The sequence below is a fragment of the Pomacea canaliculata genome, linkage group LG13 (genome assembly GCF_003073045.1).
Source record: "Pomacea canaliculata isolate SZHN2017 linkage group LG13, ASM307304v1, whole genome shotgun sequence".
NCBI classification, from domain to species: domain Eukaryota; kingdom Metazoa; phylum Mollusca; class Gastropoda; order Architaenioglossa; family Ampullariidae; genus Pomacea; species Pomacea canaliculata.
The window spans coordinates 21,977,879-21,997,313 of NC_037602.1; the positions used below are offsets into that span (position 1 = coordinate 21,977,879).

Here is a 19,435-nt window from a genome sequence, read left to right on the forward strand (position 1 = left end):
GCAACAGAGAAATGCACCTCAACTTTCAGTGCAAGAGTATCTATGTTATAAGTGGCCAGAGACCAGAACTGAAGGACTCACTAAATAAGAGTGAAAATGCTGGTACAATTAAAACTAACATACTACTAAAGTAATAATATAATCATGCAATAGTTTAAAAAATATTATGGAACCCACTTGTTAACATTACATTGAAAGATTCAAAAATGATGTAAGAAACAATCTAATTCAGTTTATAATATCAGGATAACAATGATGGCATAAAGGACAATTGAAAGAATAGATGGCAATTGATGACAAGGCAAGATATTAAAAAGGTAAAATATCGATACTGACCTTCTAGTACCAGCGTCACAAGGTTCGGACGGAATCCTGGGCCTCCAGGACAAAGATTACTGCGCTCAGCTGTAGAGAACACAAAAAGGTAGTCAAGTAACCTTTTGTTCAGCATGCAATGAGTTGCTAGAGACTGCACCTATCTACATTTATCTCTGGATCAGCATTGGGGTCAGTATGGAATGAGGTATTATAGAGTCTGCACCTATCTGAACTCACCTGCACTTATCTCTGGGCCAGTAAGGTTGAGGTGATGCCTATCCTCCCCTTCACTACCTTTCTAACTATTCAACAGCTGGGAAAAGCATGCTGAGCCACATGGTTAGTGTGTGTGCTTAAACACCAACACTCTAACCACTCATTTGCTTCTTTGGGGTAAACACAAGCAATCCAATGAACAGTTACTTCTAAGAAAATATAAACACTCCAGTAGCATTTTGTGGCAGGATTGTTAGGGGATATGTTGATGGTAAGAGTTAATAGAATGCACATGTTTGTTACACATGCAAAGGGAGAAGTGGATTTCAATGCATAAGATTTCCTCCTTTTAAAACGAGGTTTAAATGTTTTACGATTGATGTCATGTATTCCTGGGTAAGGATACCAGTTCACTGAGTTAGGAGTTTATGGGGTCGACCTTGCTATTTTTACTATAGCTTGTATTACATGTTGTATGCTATTTCACGGTACTGAAACACTTTTATTTTTGTTCTGATTGAAGGCAAACAACTGTTGTTTTTTCTTTTAGTTCATTCTCCAGTTTTATCTTTAGTTCAGGTTTTTCATACTTCTTTTTAACATCAAAACAAGATACTTTGGTCTCTGAAAATACAGCCTGCAAAGGAAACTGATGACTTTGTGTGTTTGCCATACTTCAAGAAAGTTTCCACGCCAACAACCACAAACTTTCAAATTAGGATCTGCTACACAAGTAGATATATAAGGACTCAGTTAACAAATATTAACCTCTTGCACATCAGTTAAAAGGTTTTCCTTAAGCATTACCTGTCCCATTCTTTGGGCAAGGCTCACAAAAACCTGGCACTTCACCCCATCCAAGCCCTACAGTGCAGCAACAGGTGGCTCGGGAAACATCCCTGGCTATTTCATCATCACAAACACCCAGCCGACCTGACTCATACAGCGGGACATCCATGTAGCACCTTCCCATACGCCTATCTGAAATTGTAGATGTTCATAAACAATATACAGTCATTACAGGAATGCAGGTGTTCATTAACAATATGTAGTCTTGACTGGAGTCAAAGGATATAATTATCTTTTTCAAAATCTATAACTGTATTTTTTAAAATAAACAACTTGCCAACCCTGTAAAAAATATATAAAGAATATCAACAGAGTAATGGAAATTTTTTGATGATAGTCATCCTCAAACAGTTCACTGTAAAAGTGTGGACAGGTTTCACTCATAGGATAAAGTGATTTGTTTAAACAGTGATCACAGTACATAGAGAGCCATAAAAGTAATAATGATATTGCAAAATGCATTTTCTCATGTGGAGCTGGTAAACTTAATGCACTGTGCTCTCAAGACTACAAACCAACAGTTTAAGATAAAAAGAAAACAAACCAAAAAACAAATGACCATGATAGTGCATGGACAGAGATTATAGGTATTGAGAGTTGAGCAGAAGAGTAATGGTTATGGTTATAAAAGGTATTTTTCTTTAGCATACTCAAAAACAATGAAGCCAGTGGAGAGCTAAAAGATTTGTAGTATAATAGTAAAAGAGGAATGGCTATGATATACTGACCTACACAACCAGTCCCCGTGGGATTGCTCTCAAAATTGGGTGGGCACTGACAAAGGTAGCTTCCCTGCTGGTTGATGCATGTACCGTATTGGCAGTTGTCAGAATTCTGGCACTCATCAATGTCTGCATACACATAACAATCATGCATGAACAATGAACTGATCACCTCTCCCAAAAATGATCAATAAGGACTAATAATTAATGCCCACTTTTAAATACAAAAATCAAGCTGAAATATTATTATGATATGGTGGTAATATATAGTTAAACCTAGAGTTTTAAGACATGTTATTTATATGTATTTCTAGTATTTTTAACATGAGTGCTATATAAGAGAAAAATAAAATTGGTGGTGACTCAGACAAGTGTTTCCACTTTTGAACAATTTCAAACATGCTTCAAAGTAGCCAACCTGTACAGTTTCCTCCTGTTGCATCCAGCTTGTAGCCCTGGTTACACGCACAGCGAAACATGCCAAAGACATTTTCGCATCGTCCGTTCACACACAGGTTGGGGAACATGTCACATTCATTGATATCTGAATAAATAGACCATACAAAATACACATCGGGTCTGTGGTAAAACTTTATTGATTTTTTCCTATACATAATTACTTGAAATGTTTTGTATATGCATGTGCATGAGGAATTGTAGGAAATATCTGTGCATGCCTGTGTATTTATATATCTATATGTACATTTTGTAAGATACAAAAAGTTGCATACATGAAGTTTCCAATCATAAGAATTTGTACTTACCAACACATGCCCTTTCATCCTCTGTAGGAGCAAATCCCATATCACATTCACAGCGATAACCACCAGGAAAGTTGAAACAATTGCCATTTTCACAGATGCCATGCTCCAGGCTACATTCATCAACATCTATGAGGAGAACAAAAAATTTAAATGGGAACCGAGAGGACTGACACTGTTAATAACTCAAGAACATCAGTATAATTGTATCTACAACAAATGTTGGTGATCACAAACACTGCAAATTTATCTTAATGATGTAAAAAATTCAGCACTGTAATTAATTTCTCAAACGTCCTGATTACAACTGCGAGAAACGAAGAACAGTGGATGCATTGTTGCAAGGTCAGGTGCAGCCAGGTAGCTATAGGAAGGGGGTGGCATACCTCTACACTCATAGCCATCCCCACTGAATCCATCATCACAGATACAGCGGAAACTTCCGGCAAAGTTGACACACCCAGCATCACGGGCACAGCCTCCATTGTCTCTGACACACTCATTCACATCTGCAACATGGATAGTTTCCTTTATCAAAATGTTTTGATGTTATGCACAATGATACAATATTTCACAGTCACACAAACTATAAAAACACATAAAATCACTGTTCATCTGCAACAGAATGAGAATTTAGAGCATAAATATATGCACTTACAACTTTCCATATTTATTTACCTCGACAGGTGAAGCCATCACCAGTGTAGCCAGTTTTGCAGTCACATTTGTATGAGCCTAGTGTGTTGATGCAGAGGGCATTCTCATTACAGGTGGCCTCACCTGCTTCACACTCATTGTCATCTGCTCACAAGAAATGCATGGCAAATGGTGTGGTATCAAGTCTATGAAGTGCACATTCTACAAATGTTGAAACAAACCAATATTTATTTGCATCAAGAATATCTGCAGCAAACAAAACAGATGCTGCCTGCTAAAGATTGGTTACTTGCCTGTGCACCCAGTTGCACCAATATCTGTCTTTATGCTGAAGCCAATGTCACATTTGCAAGCAAAAGACCCATGGCTGTTTTGACAAACTCCATTGAGACAAAGATTTTTGTTGAGTAGACATTCATCAACATCTGTAATACACAAATGTTACAATTTGTATGGCATGTAGGATACTTATACCACCCAAAATTCACCAATACAAATCTCAGATAACTTCGGATTCAGAACTAACTGCAAAGCATGTAGAATGGATATGGTATATCCCCTACCATTTTTAAGAAGAAACATGGTATTTAAACACTGGCTAATATTTAAAACTGACAGTATCAAAGGGACAAAATTCCAATTGTGTAGAACAAATAATATCACACTCAGAACAAACATGAAACAATTTATATTCAAAACAAGCATGACATTCCATCTAAAATTCATAACACAGCATCTCCTATGCCAACTTAGTCTCACATTTGGCTTTACATACAAAGCTACATCAAAAACTACCCAAATTTGTACTATTTGGGATTCCAAATCCTACCTAGACACCTTCTTTGATCTGGAGATGGTGTGAGACCCCCTGAACAAATACAGCGATAAGACCCAGGCAAATTGTCACAGCGTCCTCCATCACAGATTTCTGCCTGCTCTTTGCACTCATCCACATCTGTAATATGTTATCAAGTAGTATAATGTTTACCCTCTGCTTCAGTAATTCACAAAGAACACAAAGTAGTCTACCTAGACATAAGATGTCTACTTTTAGTTTATGCATCCCTTAAGAGTACATATGTACATAGTCTGCATATTAGACTGTATCTCTACCACATTCATATCAATGCAACTATATAATTTTCAAACCTGCAAGCAGCATACAAAAGTAGGCATTAAGCAAAATGTGCGGAAAATTCCTGACCAAAATCATAAACACATCCAATATGGATGAATCGATGCAATTGAGCTGTAGCTATGAAGATGATTGCATCTGTGGGTGCAAACTGGATAGGAGGAATTAAATTAGAAATACATCTCAGATAGCAACAAAAGATTGCAGTACCTTTTCCACTCATTTCTTCTTTGATCATATGTAAATATCTACAGAATATGAATATCAGACTATATCTTTACCGCATTGATATCAATGCAGCATGTATACATAATTTTCAAACCTGCAGACAATACACAAAACTATGCATTAAGCCAAATTTCTGAAAATTCATGACAAATGCCATTAAACTACAAATCTATCTCAGCTAGTAACAGAAGACAGCAGTGCATTTTCCCCTCGTTTCATCTTTGGTCATTACAGATTCTTGGTTAAAGAAAAACTTTACTCAACTGACAGTTTAGCTGATACTGATATGCTGACTCCTTTGGTCAAAATTTCACATTCCAAACAAATTGTTTACTTACAATTGCATCTAAAACACATATCTGGGCTGGTTTATAGAGACCACAATGTTTTGCTGTTGTGTTACATCACTGGCACTCAACACAATTAGTCACTTTATTTCCTACATGTGGTCATCAAAACATACAGTTTTCAGAATAAATTTATTCCTTTTTTGACTGTACCAGATGACATGACCATAAGAGATAAAGGATTACACTAGCTCTTTACCCATCTAAAGTCATCTTCCTGACAGTAAGCTGGCATATGCCTGGTATATAGTCAGGTGAACAACTGCCCTCTAACAGCTATAAAGGCAAATGCAAGGCCAATACAGCATTTTATTTTTACCATCACTCCACCTGAACAGTGGAGAGGTTGGGAGAACCTCTTCTGGTAAGTCTCTACCTTTCTTTAACTAAGGTGACCAGACGTCCCGTATTAGGCGGGACAGTCCCGCTTTTGACCTCGTGTGACGGGACGCCCAATGTCCCGCTTTCTGGCAAGTCCATCAAATGTCCAGGTTGTCTTTAAAAATCACTTTTTTCGGCGTTCTTTGACGGTGACGACACCATCATCGGCACATGTCCCGCTTTCGCCCCAGAAACGTCTGGTCACCTTACTTTAACTTTTCATGGTTAAAGAGCTATAGTGTTTATCTCCTATGGTCATGTCATCTGGTACAGTCAAAGAAGAAATGGGATTGCAGAACTCAAATGAACCTCCTCTGCATCACTGAATTGAATCCAGCTGTACTGAAAGTAGAATTTTTACTGATATTTACACACAAACAAAATTAGTGCCTTATAAGCATTCTGCTCTCTTAAAGATAGGACACAAGGAAGATTCTGTTTATATCCCTCCTGTAAACTAAGCCTTTCTGCAAGCTTTCTGAGCTTCTCTCAGAATAAAAGAGATCAGAATCCCAATGGACAGTTGATCAATCTTCTAAGAGTCCACCACTACTTTTCTTGTCAGATGATACTGCTATATCACAAACTAGGGTCAATTTATTTTTCCTATAAGAAGAGTATGCGAAAATGGCAGTCTTCGGGAAATGATTGTTAAATTATTCTTTTGCAACCTGAAAATTGTAAGCTGAACTATTTAAAAAAGTCAATATCTCTCCTAATTTGCCTGTTCAGTTGAAAATATACATTATACTGTTCATTTGAAAGTGTACATCATACATAATTTTTGTTGTTTTTTAGCGGCTGTATGGGTTTAAATCATTCTCAATACATAGAAGACTATTCTCACCAACACAGGAGCGCCCATCTGTTAGCAAGAGGAAGCCACTTTCACAGCCACAGCTGAAACTACCTGGAGTGTTGATGCAAACAGACTGGCAGCCTCCATTGTTATCATGGCACTCATTGTTGTCTGCAAGATTGAAAAGACAGCATTCCAATGTCCGTTGTTAACAAAGTGAAACACATGCAAACTAACCAAGATAGACTGCATGGTTGCATAAAAAATATATATGATCAGACAGGAACAATAGCACCCTGTGTGTAATTCAAAACAGAAAAAATAACTTATGAAAAAAATACCTAATTACTTGTGCCATGAAGAAAAAATACCTTTTTGAATTCTCATAAATTAGGAATTGAATTTATTTTTATCCATAAACACCATTTTACTTTACTGAACAACAGCTAGAATGATTCAAAGTGCAAAAAATGTCACAGACCTATGCAAGTGGACTTCAGATCATTGGGCATGTAGCCAGGGTTACAGATGCACTGATAACCACCCATGAAGTTCTCACAGTGTCCATTGGAGCAAATACTGCTAATTGAGGAGCATTCGTCTATGTCTGCAGAAAGAACAAAATTGTTAGTGCAAGCAGATGAGATGCCGTAAAAATTGTTTTCTTTCATCATGTGCTTTTAAGTGAACATGACTGGGACCGGTCTAAGAAAAAAAGTACATGATAATATCATCATGCTATACAGTAAAATAATAAGAATTTACGTAAACCCTTTCATACAAGAGAGACTTCTTTAATCACTATTTTCAGTTTACATATTGAAGGAAAATCCATCTACTCAGATTGATAGTACACCCCATTAACCAAGAAAGTAAATACTTCTCCTGTCAACTCTTTGCAATGATAAGCATCACGTTATACGCATTACACATCATGCTATATGCATTACCTCACAAAAAAACTCTCCATTGTCATACCTTTGCAGGATCGACTATCTGGTGCTAGCTCATGGCCATCTGGACACTGGCACTCATAACTGCCTGCACTGTTCACACAGTTCCCACCCAGACAGAGTGATTTCTGTTCCTTACACTCATCCACATCTAGTGATAAACATCCAAGTACCTCATTACATCTTCAAGACCTTTGGCAAAATGAGTATTTTACATTGTTTAGAACTTTAGATGATCTACATTTTATACTGTCATATTTACTTCATGAATAGAGCATTTTTAACCGGACTCACATTTGGCAATGTTTTTCACAAGACTATCGTTTAAAATCTGCTAAACATAGCTATATGACATGATGTGCTCAGTTAAAATAAGGTGACTAGACATTTTGGGTGCAAAAGCAGGACCCATACCGATCATGGTGTCGTCAACGACAAAGAGCATCGGAAAAAAGCACAAAGCGGCGGGGGTGGGTAAGGGAAACACCGAAAGGTGGTAAACTAGGAGATAAATTTGAAATTATTAATCAAGCATCAAAAGCCAAAACCAAAGGCACGGATGTGAATCAATGTATGGTAATCAGATTTTTAAATGCAAGTGGTACATTGATCGACGTTTTAGATGAAAGTGGGACATTTTATGAGCAGATGGAACATGTGGTCAAAGGTGGGATTGTCCTGCCTAAATTAGGATGTCTGGTCACCTTAGTTAAAAATGCCCCTGATAATGCTAGACAAAGTTTAAAATATTTTCTGAGAAATTTTTATCAAGTTGCACAAGTATCATGATATAAAGTATGATGCATGGTACAAATAAATGACACCAATAAAATATTTGGTTTAGTACTGCTTACCAAAGCATACTGCTTATTATATAATGCCTACAAATGTGGCACGTTACTAAATAAAATTTTGTTACATCAATTATGTATAATTTTCTATGCAATATGGAGTCTAGCATCACAGATCAACAATCCATTCAATCTTATTCACCTTACAAAAACATAAGAATAATATTTCATCCGCAAAGTATTGGTCGTGAAAAATCAACACTTTAAAGTTGTTTTTTTATAGTAGACTGAGGGCAGCAATCGGATTAAGAGGAGTGCATTCTAGCTTCCGGACTGTTATCTTTTTATTTCCCAGAGCAAGATTTTGTTTGGTTAAAAAGCAGATGTAGCCCTTAAAATCCTATGGTCAGGTCATCTGGTAATGTTAAAGAAGAAACATTTGACACACATAAAGTTTACTTTCACACACACAAAGTGCTTATTTGTGGGAAAACTCACCAACACACATCTGGTTCATCATAACACCCACATAGCCAGCATCACACTCACAGTGGAAACCACCAGGAGTGTTGACACACCGACCATTACCACAGATATCCGTCATGGAGATGTGGCATTCATCGATGTCTGAATGAAGGTGTTATACAATTAAGATATAACAAGAATAACACTAAAATGCAAAATGAATATGAAATATATTCTAAAGATTTCAGCAATCCATAGAATAATATAAAATATCCCCCACTTTCACAAGCAAACCCATGTGATACACATATCCTCTCTCTTTCTCTGTTTTTCCCTACCTCTTATCTCTGTGAAAACTCTGTTTAGTTTATCATGACACCTAGCTATTCATATAGCAAGAACCTCACTCAGTCACTGACAAAAAATGTTTTAGCTCATGTCCACAATTCTTGGGGTGCCTTGAATATCTGGTGCATCTTATGGAAAAAGTGCATAAAAGTTTGGGATACAATAAACTTAAAAACATGTTGATCTAAATTTGAAAGAAATGTTCATGGCATTCCCTATATCATGGTTTTTATTCTGGCCATAGCATTTTAAAAATGTGAATGTATACATGAGCAAACAAATGCTCAGACAGGTGGGCTGACCTCACCTGCTACTACATACCTGTGCAGTTAGTGCCAAGGTTGTCAACAGCATACCCAGGGTTGCAGTCACATTCAAAACTGCCAATTGTGTTGCGACATCGGCCATTGGCACATAAACCACGGAACATCATGCATTCATTCACGTCTGTATAATAAATAAATTTGACTTATTTATACATATATGGCAAATTTATAGGGTATGTACAAATATAAATGGGAACAAAAAAATCATTGTGTGTGTGTGTGCGCTTGAAAGTGCTCTCACATGTGTGTTTGCAAATAAATACTATTATTATTAATACACTAGCTGTGTAGACCTGCTGTAAAGTTAAGATAACCTACCAGCCATCTTACATACAATAAGCACTTTACAGTACAAACTTCCTACCTTTTGGCCTGTTCAGGGCTTACACCATTTGTAATTCCATTTATAATGTCTTCATCACAAAGATCTTTGTAATCATCTGTAAGGAAACAATGTTTAAATCATAATTTAGAAAGTAATATTTAAAATAGAGATCCACTAAAATGATTGAGTTGATCACATTATAATTTCAAATCATAAATGCTACACAGAGAATATAAGTGTACCATGGATATATGGTTCACAAAAATGGAGCATGGTATATCAAAAGATTGTAAGAAAAAGTGAATATGCTCTATTCAGCTTAAGTTAAAAAAAAGCTTTCAACTAACCCCACACATCTCACTTTGATTAAAGCTGCAAATAAATACTGTAAACTAACCTGAACCTTTTAATGGGCAAGCATGGCAAGGGTCACCAAAACCTTTGCCAATGGCACAGCAACAGTCAGCACGTGTGTATTCACCCATCAGGGGTCTGGAGCAGAGCATACTGCTATACTCCTGGAAACACACGTTCTTACGCAAGTCTTGTCATGCACACACACATGCATATGCGCACACACACAAAAACACACAAACAACGAAGAATTCATTTATAAAATAAATAGAAAGAGCATCAGACAGTTAATGCTGATGATATCTGTAGCACTCTAGTAGTGTACTAAGTTATGTCTTTGATTGTAAAGGGTAGGGGTCGAACAGCTCCCAGGATTGTCCCTTTCTCACGCCTGCTGCATACATAACAGCCAGCCTTGAACTGCCTACCCGAGGCTTCTGCAGCTGGCAACTGGACCTATTGTTACACCAGAAGTTAGGAAGTTGCCTGAGCCACTTGGGAAGACAATGACCAGACAGGGTGGGGTGGGAGTGACCATGGGTCTGAGAAAGGTTAGGATGAGACCATGGGGAAAAGAGGGTGGATGGTTCTGGAATGTTCGATGGAAACAAAATAAGTAGAATAGCTTGAGAGTTGAAAAAAGCTTTTTTTGGTTTGGAAGTGAGAGTGGAGATTCGGCAGGTCAGCCGGCAGTGAAATTCCGAATAAAATCTACAGTTGTGCTGGCAATTTCGATCTTTGTTTTGTTCTTGTACCACTAGCCCACCCCTACATAGCCACCAGGCACTGACATACTGTTGGTTACATACTATTAGCTATCAAAGAAAACATAAATTAGAATATTAAAATTTACTGCAATAAACTGGAGAAGAAAGAAATAGAAAATAAAAGAGATAAGCTTTCAAAAAAGGAGTATGCCAAATGCTCCTGCTTACCAACGCATCTACGTCCTGAACGATCCAGTGTTAAGCCATTAGGGCAGGTGCACCGGAATGAGCCTTCAGTGTTGACACACTGACCTCCCCCACGACAAATGTTGGGAAACATCTCACATTCATTAATGTCTGAAAAATTAATTAAAAACATCCAGATATCTTCTGATGCCTAAAATGCAACTTGCCTTTTGCTGACATGAAAACATTTATAAATGATTCCAACAAAAACTGTATAGACCTCTTGCTGAGCTCTTGTTAAAGTTTCATTTTCTTTGAAGCATAAAAAGCAATATGTGAGATTTAATCAAGAAGAGCTTGTAGACAATATATCCTTAAGCTCTGAGCTTCTATAAAACTCTTTATCACCAGACTATTATATCCATATGTTAAAAAAAATCTATGCTAACTGAAGTGTGTTAACTATCATTAATACTGATCTCAGTCTTATTTCTAACATGTTAAAAAAAAGACCACCTTCAGTCTGTCTGTACTATATTTATGCCAGTGGTTGGACTTCATTTATACCACTAGTTCTACCAAAGTCAGATCACTGCATGGTTTTTCTACAGAGTTACACCATATGCTGTAGGTCTTTAGTCTCTTAATCCACCACAAGCTAAATTAAAAACCATTCCAAGACAGCATATGTTAACTTTTGTTTCTATGTACATAACACAGTTTATCTTGAATAACATACAATTCTTTGTCCAACAAATGACATGCAGCAGGAGCTGAACTTACCAACACAGGTGATGCCATTTTTAAAAGAAAACCCAGGAGGGCAGTGTCTTTCAACTGGAAATGAATATAAAGATAATAAATAAAAATTATTCCTCTCTACTGCTGAATTGTTACCACTGAATTAGGAACATGCATAAATAATTAAAATATTGATCTGGTTGTCTAAAACACACACACAAATGAGGAATGTAAATTTTAATCCTTCAAAGATTTTAATTGAGTTCAATTAGTTTATGTGAATTTAAAGTTACTAATAAACAACCTATATGTGCATAACCAGAACTGACACAAGTGTGACCAACACTACTTCAGAATTTAAAAAAATAAAATCATAAGCATTTCAGTGAGCATAATGTGTGTTTGAGCACTTTCTTATGTACATACTAATCTATCACTAATAAAGTGCAGGATAAGTCTAAGCAAGGAGAGGACATCATGCCCTTGTCATAAAAACCTTCTCCTAACACTATATCTATATGAACCATCTATCAACATACACAGATTAATGGCTGGTATGTTTGGTATAAATAATGAATTTCAAAGAAAAAATATACAACATGAACTTACATGAATGCTGTACTCTTCTGTGTTTGAAATAAGTTACTAAAACAGTATTATGACAAATCTACAAAAATGGGAAACTTGTACTTGACTTATCAGATCCAAAAGTGCTCCTTTGAAAGGCTTAAATGTTATGGGAAAAATACAATTTCGAAAAAGCCTTGTACACTTCTTTGTAGTCCTAGAACAGCCTAAATCAAAAAGGGACCATAGTAAAAGTGTCCCATGCATTAAATACTGCTTAAAGTCATTACTTAGTCTTGGTGTTCAATTTACATCCACTACATACAGTTTACATAACAGTACACTGTGTTTAAACACAAACATATACTGTACTGTAATAACTGTACCGTACTGTAAGTTTTGGTCAATTGACTGCATATAAGCTGTATCCCCTAAATTGTTTTAAAATCTCTACTGTATTCACAAATAGGCCACAAATATATACAACATTTTCAATGGCCAGGTAAATCGCCTTCAGCTTGAAAGCTGCATCCTAGGAATTTCATCTCATTTTTGGCATTATGAGGGTGTGTGACTGAGCAAATAATCTGAATGCTTCAATTGTATGTGGCTTTGATTTCAAAATGTGAACAGTTAACACTTCAACATGAGCTCGAGTTCATTGAAAAATTAATTGGAATCAGAAAAATCCAGAAATAAGCCTCATCATTGTTTGAGCAGCAGGGTTTAAAGCTGGAGAGAAAAGTTACGGCTTATAATCCAAAACTTACAGCATATAAAACAAACAATAAACACAACCTTAATTTGTCCACAATTTTACACAGCATTTCTTAACTTATTAAATGACGCAGTCTACAAGTATTTCTTTGTTCTCTTGTAGTATATCTATGAAAGAGGGTATTTAGGGATTGAAATGCATACAAAAAATATATGCTAGTTACTTATTTGATTAGAAAAGTATATAGAACTCAAATATATAGTAGTATATACTACTTATTTTTCATTGTCATTTTTGCCTTTTGTAAATCTATCAAAATGAGCAAAAATCTGCAATATAATCCAGGAAGGGACCAATATTTTTTTTGTTATTATTTGTTCTTGCACAGTATGATCCTATTTTATATTTGCTTTTAAAAAAATTTGCTAAAACTCATGATAAAGCCTAGCTCAGTGTTTACCACATGTAAGTGTGTCAAATAGGAAATGATGCTACTTCAATTGCGACTCATCCAAAATGTTATTAAATATTCAGTGCAAGGAATGGGGAAGCCAGAAGATTCAAACATCTCACCATCTGTAGGACAAGGCACACAAGGACTTCCCCAAGCTTTGCCAATGGACCCGCAGCATTCTGACTGTGTCACTGATGCTGCAATGCTGTTCTCACACTGGCCATTGGTTATACTGAGCCAGCAGAGACCCTTCCTATTGTCTGTTTAAGAATCACAATATGATAATGAAAAATTTTACTAAAAAAGTGATTACGAATGATTTTATGAAGGAAAAATAGTTAACAGTTTTTCTAATGAATAAGTAGCATTACTGTTGTTTAAGAAGTTACAAGATATATATTGACATGTTGCTCAAATGTTAAAAGTTTTCTGATTTTCAGTGTAGAAAACTCTTACTACAAAAAGACAGTTTAAATGCATATGGATGGAGACCAGCACGTGAGTAAAGTCATGGTCACTGGCAATGGCAAAGCAGAGATCTACATGGAGGTAAATGGCTCAAAGAGGTAATCAGTTTTAAGTATTTGGAAGCCATCCACTCCAAAGACAGCAGGTCCATGACAGATATCTATATCAGGATCATGAAAGCAAGTGGCAATGGTTAGGCTGGACAGTCTGGCATAGCTGTAACATTAGGTTTACTATGGAGTATAATCTGTACAAATTCCTCATAGTGCCGATCCTGTGTTACATGTGTGAAAGGTGGACTCCACCCAACAGGGAGAGGAGAATCCAGGCATTCAAGAACAAGAAGTTGGTCTGGATCTGGTGAGAAAATATACTGCGATACTAAAACTTTCAGCTTATGTAAGGGCAAATTTTGTCCCTAAAATGTGTCTGTATTTCTCAGGTGCACTCTGATTACAGATTATTTGTGTTGAAAACTAATCCATGCTGACAAAAAGTGTCCTGACTTGGGAAGTGCTTACTGGTCAGAGGGTTGCATTTGGCAGGTTTGACTGTATAAAACTCCAGGGTCGTGATGCATCATAAGACAGAGCAAGCAAATCTTGAGGTTCTTCTTATAAAAATGAATGCAACCAATCTAAGACAATTGTAAGGAATTTGGACCTCAAAATTACGTAGCTTAAATTTTCTGAAATTGTCTCTGTGTTCAAATTATCCCACTTTACTGATTCCAATATTTTATCATTAATCTGGGATCTTTTTTGGATTATTTCCTACATGTCATTTTTAGAACAACCCTGGCATTCCATTAACTTATTTGTCATGTGTTCTTTGTAAATTGCCATGAGCTTGTCATGAGGGCTGGGATATGGTACTAAGCAAGGTTATTTATAAAAATTAAAAAATTACACAAAACACCTTCTTATTGTCAACAGAAAAGTATACACTAGCATGTACCTATTTTGTACACATATGCACACAACAAAGTTGCTTGCTTCCTCTCACTCATTCACTTGCTCAGTGCTCAGAAGGAAAAAGAGAAGGTGATTATAGATCAACACACCAATGCAGACCCTTCCACTAGCATCTTTGATGGTGTTGGGTGGACAATCACACCGAAAACTGCCAGCAATGTTGACACATGTACCTCCAACACAGGGTCGCTCAGCACACTCGTCAATATCTGCACAACACAACCAGCAGCAAACTTCATTGTGCAAGAAGACAAGGTTTCTTTACAATAATCATTAGAAAAATGTATACTAATACTTCTAGATATTTATTATTTGCTTGGACCGTGGTTCCTTTGAAGAAAACGATAAGGTGATGGGACCTGAGAGTTTCCCCTCAATGGAGTCTGGGTTTAATTTTGTATCTGTCCTTTATGCCCTGCACATATATATTCTCAGAATGCACAATTACAAAGATGATCCACGTATTTTTTAAGAAATATGCTGGGCATATAGTTAGATAATAAGATAGTAAATTTTGTTTACAAATTACGATTAGGGTTTCCATCAATCTCCCACTCAAACTTGAAATTCAGCTGCTTGTCAAACCCTATTTATAAAATAACTTCTTCCTCCTCATAAAGGCGATTAAAACTAAAAGCTTTGTAATACTTTTGTAGCATCATTAGTCATCAGAGACTATTATAAGGAAAAAAAAAACCTATGAACATAAAGGTGACATAAGTAATGATAAGCAAATTTGTTAAATTAATAAATAATTTTCAGATTCAAAATGATTGTTAAAGCAGAACCTTGAGGCTTCCACAAGTACTTACCTTCACACATTCTGGAAGCTGTGTTGAACCTGTAGCCAGCAGGGCAAACACATTGATAACTGCCAGGTGTGTTGCGACACCGGCCACCATCACAGAGTCTGGGGTTTAACTCACATTCATCAATATCTGGATCAAACCATCAGCCACAATGTGTAACAATGTCTGGTGTGGGAAATCAGTACAAATAGTATGAATTATATACTGCATCCAGACTGTGGTTCAAGACAATTAAATGCAGGACAGTGCTACGAAACCTAGACCAAGTTTATCATTTTATGTCCCACTCTTTTACACAAAGCCTACACTATATTGGATGAGCAGAACTTTTATCAACTGTAATTTTTCTAACTGCAATAAAATTCTATAAGATATTAAATCTCTAAATATAGTTTGCCATGTTTTTCAGTTTACCAGAGAGAGAATTAATAAATATGATGAGTAGTTAGGTCAAGGCACCCCACCTATACACTGACGTCCTGTGCTGTCTGCCTTGAAACCTGGATTACACACACAGCGGTAGCCTGTGAGGACGTTCTCACACACACCGTTTTCACAGATGTCAGGCCTAAGCATGCACTCATTGATGTCTGGAGACAGAACCCACAAAAATCTTCAGACAGTCCTTTCTGGCATATCTCATTTATTTTCTACATCAACATAAAACTTAAGCATGAACATCAACATAAAACTTAAGCATGAACATCAACATAAAGCTTAAGCATATCTCAGTAGACCTAGGCTGCTTACTGCCTAATTCTGACCCCTATGGCATCAATATGAAGTTACTAAAGATAGTATAACAATTGAAGTCATGATCCAGGACCAAAGTATTAAGATCATCTTTTTATGTAAAGTTATTTTCTGATTTAAAATTTGTTTATTTTATTATTGATTTAATAAATGACTCCTTCTGAAGTGGGGGAAATGTTAGGATGATGTGAACATGACTGAACAACAGAAGCTTGATTTAAATTAGACATGACATTTTAAATGCATACTGATAAATGTAATCAATATGTGCAGAAACAATTTATTTTATGACTTAAATGAGTTAATAGTTGTTATTAAATCAAATCAAAAAATCCTTACCTTTCCCATCATGATCTGTGCCTTTGCCATGGGGGCAGAGCGTTGGGAAAGTGGAGTCTGTCATCTCAGGACAGATCTCACATGCTTGACCCCATGCATACCTGGAGCCCTGAGCTGACAGGCTGCAGCAACATGCAGACTTGGAGACTAGCATTGCTAGAGGGTTCAAGCAACGACCGTTTTGCACATCTGGATAGCACAGGCCTCGTCGTTTGTCTGTAAGTAGGTAAGCAGTAACTGTAATGCTTTCAAGAATTTATGCTTTGACTTATCTGCTTTCTCAGATAAGAATATTTTTCTCATTAAGTCCATGAGATCAGACACCACAGTTCTATAATTACTGCATGTATTGAAGCAAGTTAGAATCAATCATTCAAAGTTTAACTTACCTAAACATGTCCTACCATCAGGGCCTAGAGAGAAGCCTTGTGGACAATCACAACGGAAACTGCCCTGATTATTGATGCACATTCCATTGACACAGATTCCTGGAGTTACCTGGCACTCATTGATATCTGAAAGAAACAAGTAACTGGTGTAAGCAAAAAGCACGAGTAAAAGTTACTGAGAGATGTGAAGAATGTCCAACAGATGTGCAGTCCCCTGCACACAAGGTCTACACTATCTGCAACACATAGACAGGGATTGTTTTTAATGAGGTCAGATTGGAAAGGTGAGAAGGGCTGATTTCTCACCTATACAAGCTTGTCCACCTGCAGAAATTGACAGCATAAAACCTGGGTCACAGATACACTTGTAGCTGCCCATCATATTCTGACATCGTCCATTTGTACACATGCCTGTGGTGCGACACTCATCATAGTCTGCAAGAAAACAAAGCCACATTTTCCAAGCTTAAGGATACAATGTTTTACATGATCATAAGCTGAATAGCAAGTAGAAGAAGCATCATCTCATCACTTTATAAGCCTACAACTTCCTGTGTAAGTCTTTGTTACAAGTCATACAAATAAGTATAGAGGTAAACACACAATTGATTTATTAGTTATTCTGATATGAAATATGACAGAACATCAAGGAACATATTTTGTTAATTCACAGAAGTGCTTTTATAGCAAAACTATATAAGAGAATGTACATAACAAGCATACACATGTAGGACATACATCTATGTACAGCATACACACTTGCTCACAAACTTCTGAAGAGCAAGTACTCTTTCAATGAGATGAAGATACCATGTACACTGACACTTGTTTTGAAGTCACTTCTGCAGATGCTTACTGATGCAGACTATAGGTGCTTACCTAAACAGAAGGCACCATCTGGAGACAACTGGAAGCCAGGGTTGCACTCACAGCGGTAACTGCCATCAATATTGACACACTCTCCATTAACACACAATCTGCCATTCTCTGTGCACTCGTTGACATCTGCATACAAAAAAGTAGGATGATGAATATGGAAGTGGATCTCAAGAGTTCCTTATGACTGCATATGTAAACTTATATGTGACAATCACTCTACACACATCCAGTGCAAGCTTTTTGATTTCCTCCTAGGCAGCTTAACAACTGTGCACAAGGTGCTGCAAATGTACATGCTGTGAATTGCCTTCAACATATGCAGTCTTTCATTCCACCATCTCATATTATCTCTGATAAAGGAGTGTACGTAGCATTTACTGTGTGTGAATCTCTAAAAAAAAGACCTGGTAATATAAGCATGACAGTGAGAAAGAGCAACCATCTCTCAACTGCAAGATTTGTTCAGTAGGTAGATTACACAGAATCCCCAGACTTACCATAACATATCTGTTGGTTAGGTGACTGCCTGTACCCTGGATTACACACACATTTATAAGAGCCATCCATATTGAAGCAGCGGCCATTGGGGCACATCCTTTCAGTCTCACATTCATTCATGTCTGCAAGAAACAAAAATAACCTCCATAATCATGCATTTCATTTTTTTAAACCCTTTTCCCCTTACCATTTTAAATCAAGTACATCAGGATAATAAATTCAAGCCCTCTTTTCCTTATTTTCATGTTTCATTCACTACAGATCAGAATTGCTTCCAGAAAGGATAAGAATGCATGGATGCATGTGTTCATCTGTGAAACTCTGCATGCATGCATACTTTTCTGACTACATTTGTAGGTAGATTTATTACATTTCATCTATTTACTTTCCTCCATCCCTGCACACAGCAACTTAAACATATGTCTGCAATTAACAGAAATAATAAAGACACTTTGGTTTCATGAGAGCTAAGTATACCTGCTGACAAGCACAATAAACTATTATTTACACTGATATTTAACCAGCAAAAAGCTGGTCTGTTTAAGAATAAAAAATGGCAGCAGGTATATATTTACCTGTGCAGTAACTGCCATCTTTTGATAACACAAAACCTTCATTGCATTCACATCTGTAGCTGCCCTTTGTGTTGATGCATCGACCATTTCTGCAAACTCCTCGCTGGCCGCATTCATCAATGTCTGAAATTATGAAACAGGAGGCTAGCTGACTTTACAACATGATCAAAACAGCCCAAATGGTACAAATTTAAACAAAGGAAGGAAGAATAAAAGGAACTTGGTAAAAGGCAATTGAAAAAGGAATGTGAAAAAATGAATTCCTTGTAACAGCAAAGACTATAAGGTAGAATAAATGGACAAGCAAGACACACACACACAAACATTTTAGAATATAAAAGATAAAAAAAATCAAATAGAAAAAATCATGTAAAACATTATCAAATATTAAATATTGTCAAAT

At 36.6% G+C, this 19,435-nt stretch overlaps 1 protein-coding gene across 1 annotated transcript in view; it reads right to left on the bottom strand.

The window, feature by feature from the left end:
- Positions 1-19,435, bottom strand: part of LOC112554080 (fibrillin-2-like) — a 61,592-nt gene that overhangs the window by 20,173 nt on the left and 21,984 nt on the right. Inside the window, 29 exon segments of the mRNA XM_025221673.1 lie at positions 337-405; positions 1,342-1,515; positions 2,112-2,234; positions 2,524-2,649; positions 2,870-2,995; positions 3,253-3,375; positions 3,545-3,667; positions 3,817-3,948; positions 4,353-4,478; positions 6,462-6,584; positions 6,895-7,020; positions 7,392-7,517; positions 8,656-8,784; positions 9,292-9,417; positions 9,661-9,665; positions 9,667-9,736; positions 10,019-10,165; positions 10,911-11,039; positions 11,652-11,705; positions 13,468-13,608; positions 14,880-14,999; positions 15,603-15,728; positions 16,064-16,189; positions 16,692-16,907; positions 17,081-17,206; positions 17,387-17,515; positions 17,960-18,085; positions 18,457-18,579; positions 19,033-19,155. Of these exon segments, the coding sequence (XP_025077458.1) occupies positions 337-405; positions 1,342-1,515; positions 2,112-2,234; positions 2,524-2,649; positions 2,870-2,995; positions 3,253-3,375; positions 3,545-3,667; positions 3,817-3,948; positions 4,353-4,478; positions 6,462-6,584; positions 6,895-7,020; positions 7,392-7,517; positions 8,656-8,784; positions 9,292-9,417; positions 9,661-9,665; positions 9,667-9,736; positions 10,019-10,165; positions 10,911-11,039; positions 11,652-11,705; positions 13,468-13,608; positions 14,880-14,999; positions 15,603-15,728; positions 16,064-16,189; positions 16,692-16,907; positions 17,081-17,206; positions 17,387-17,515; positions 17,960-18,085; positions 18,457-18,579; positions 19,033-19,155 (3,513 nt within the window).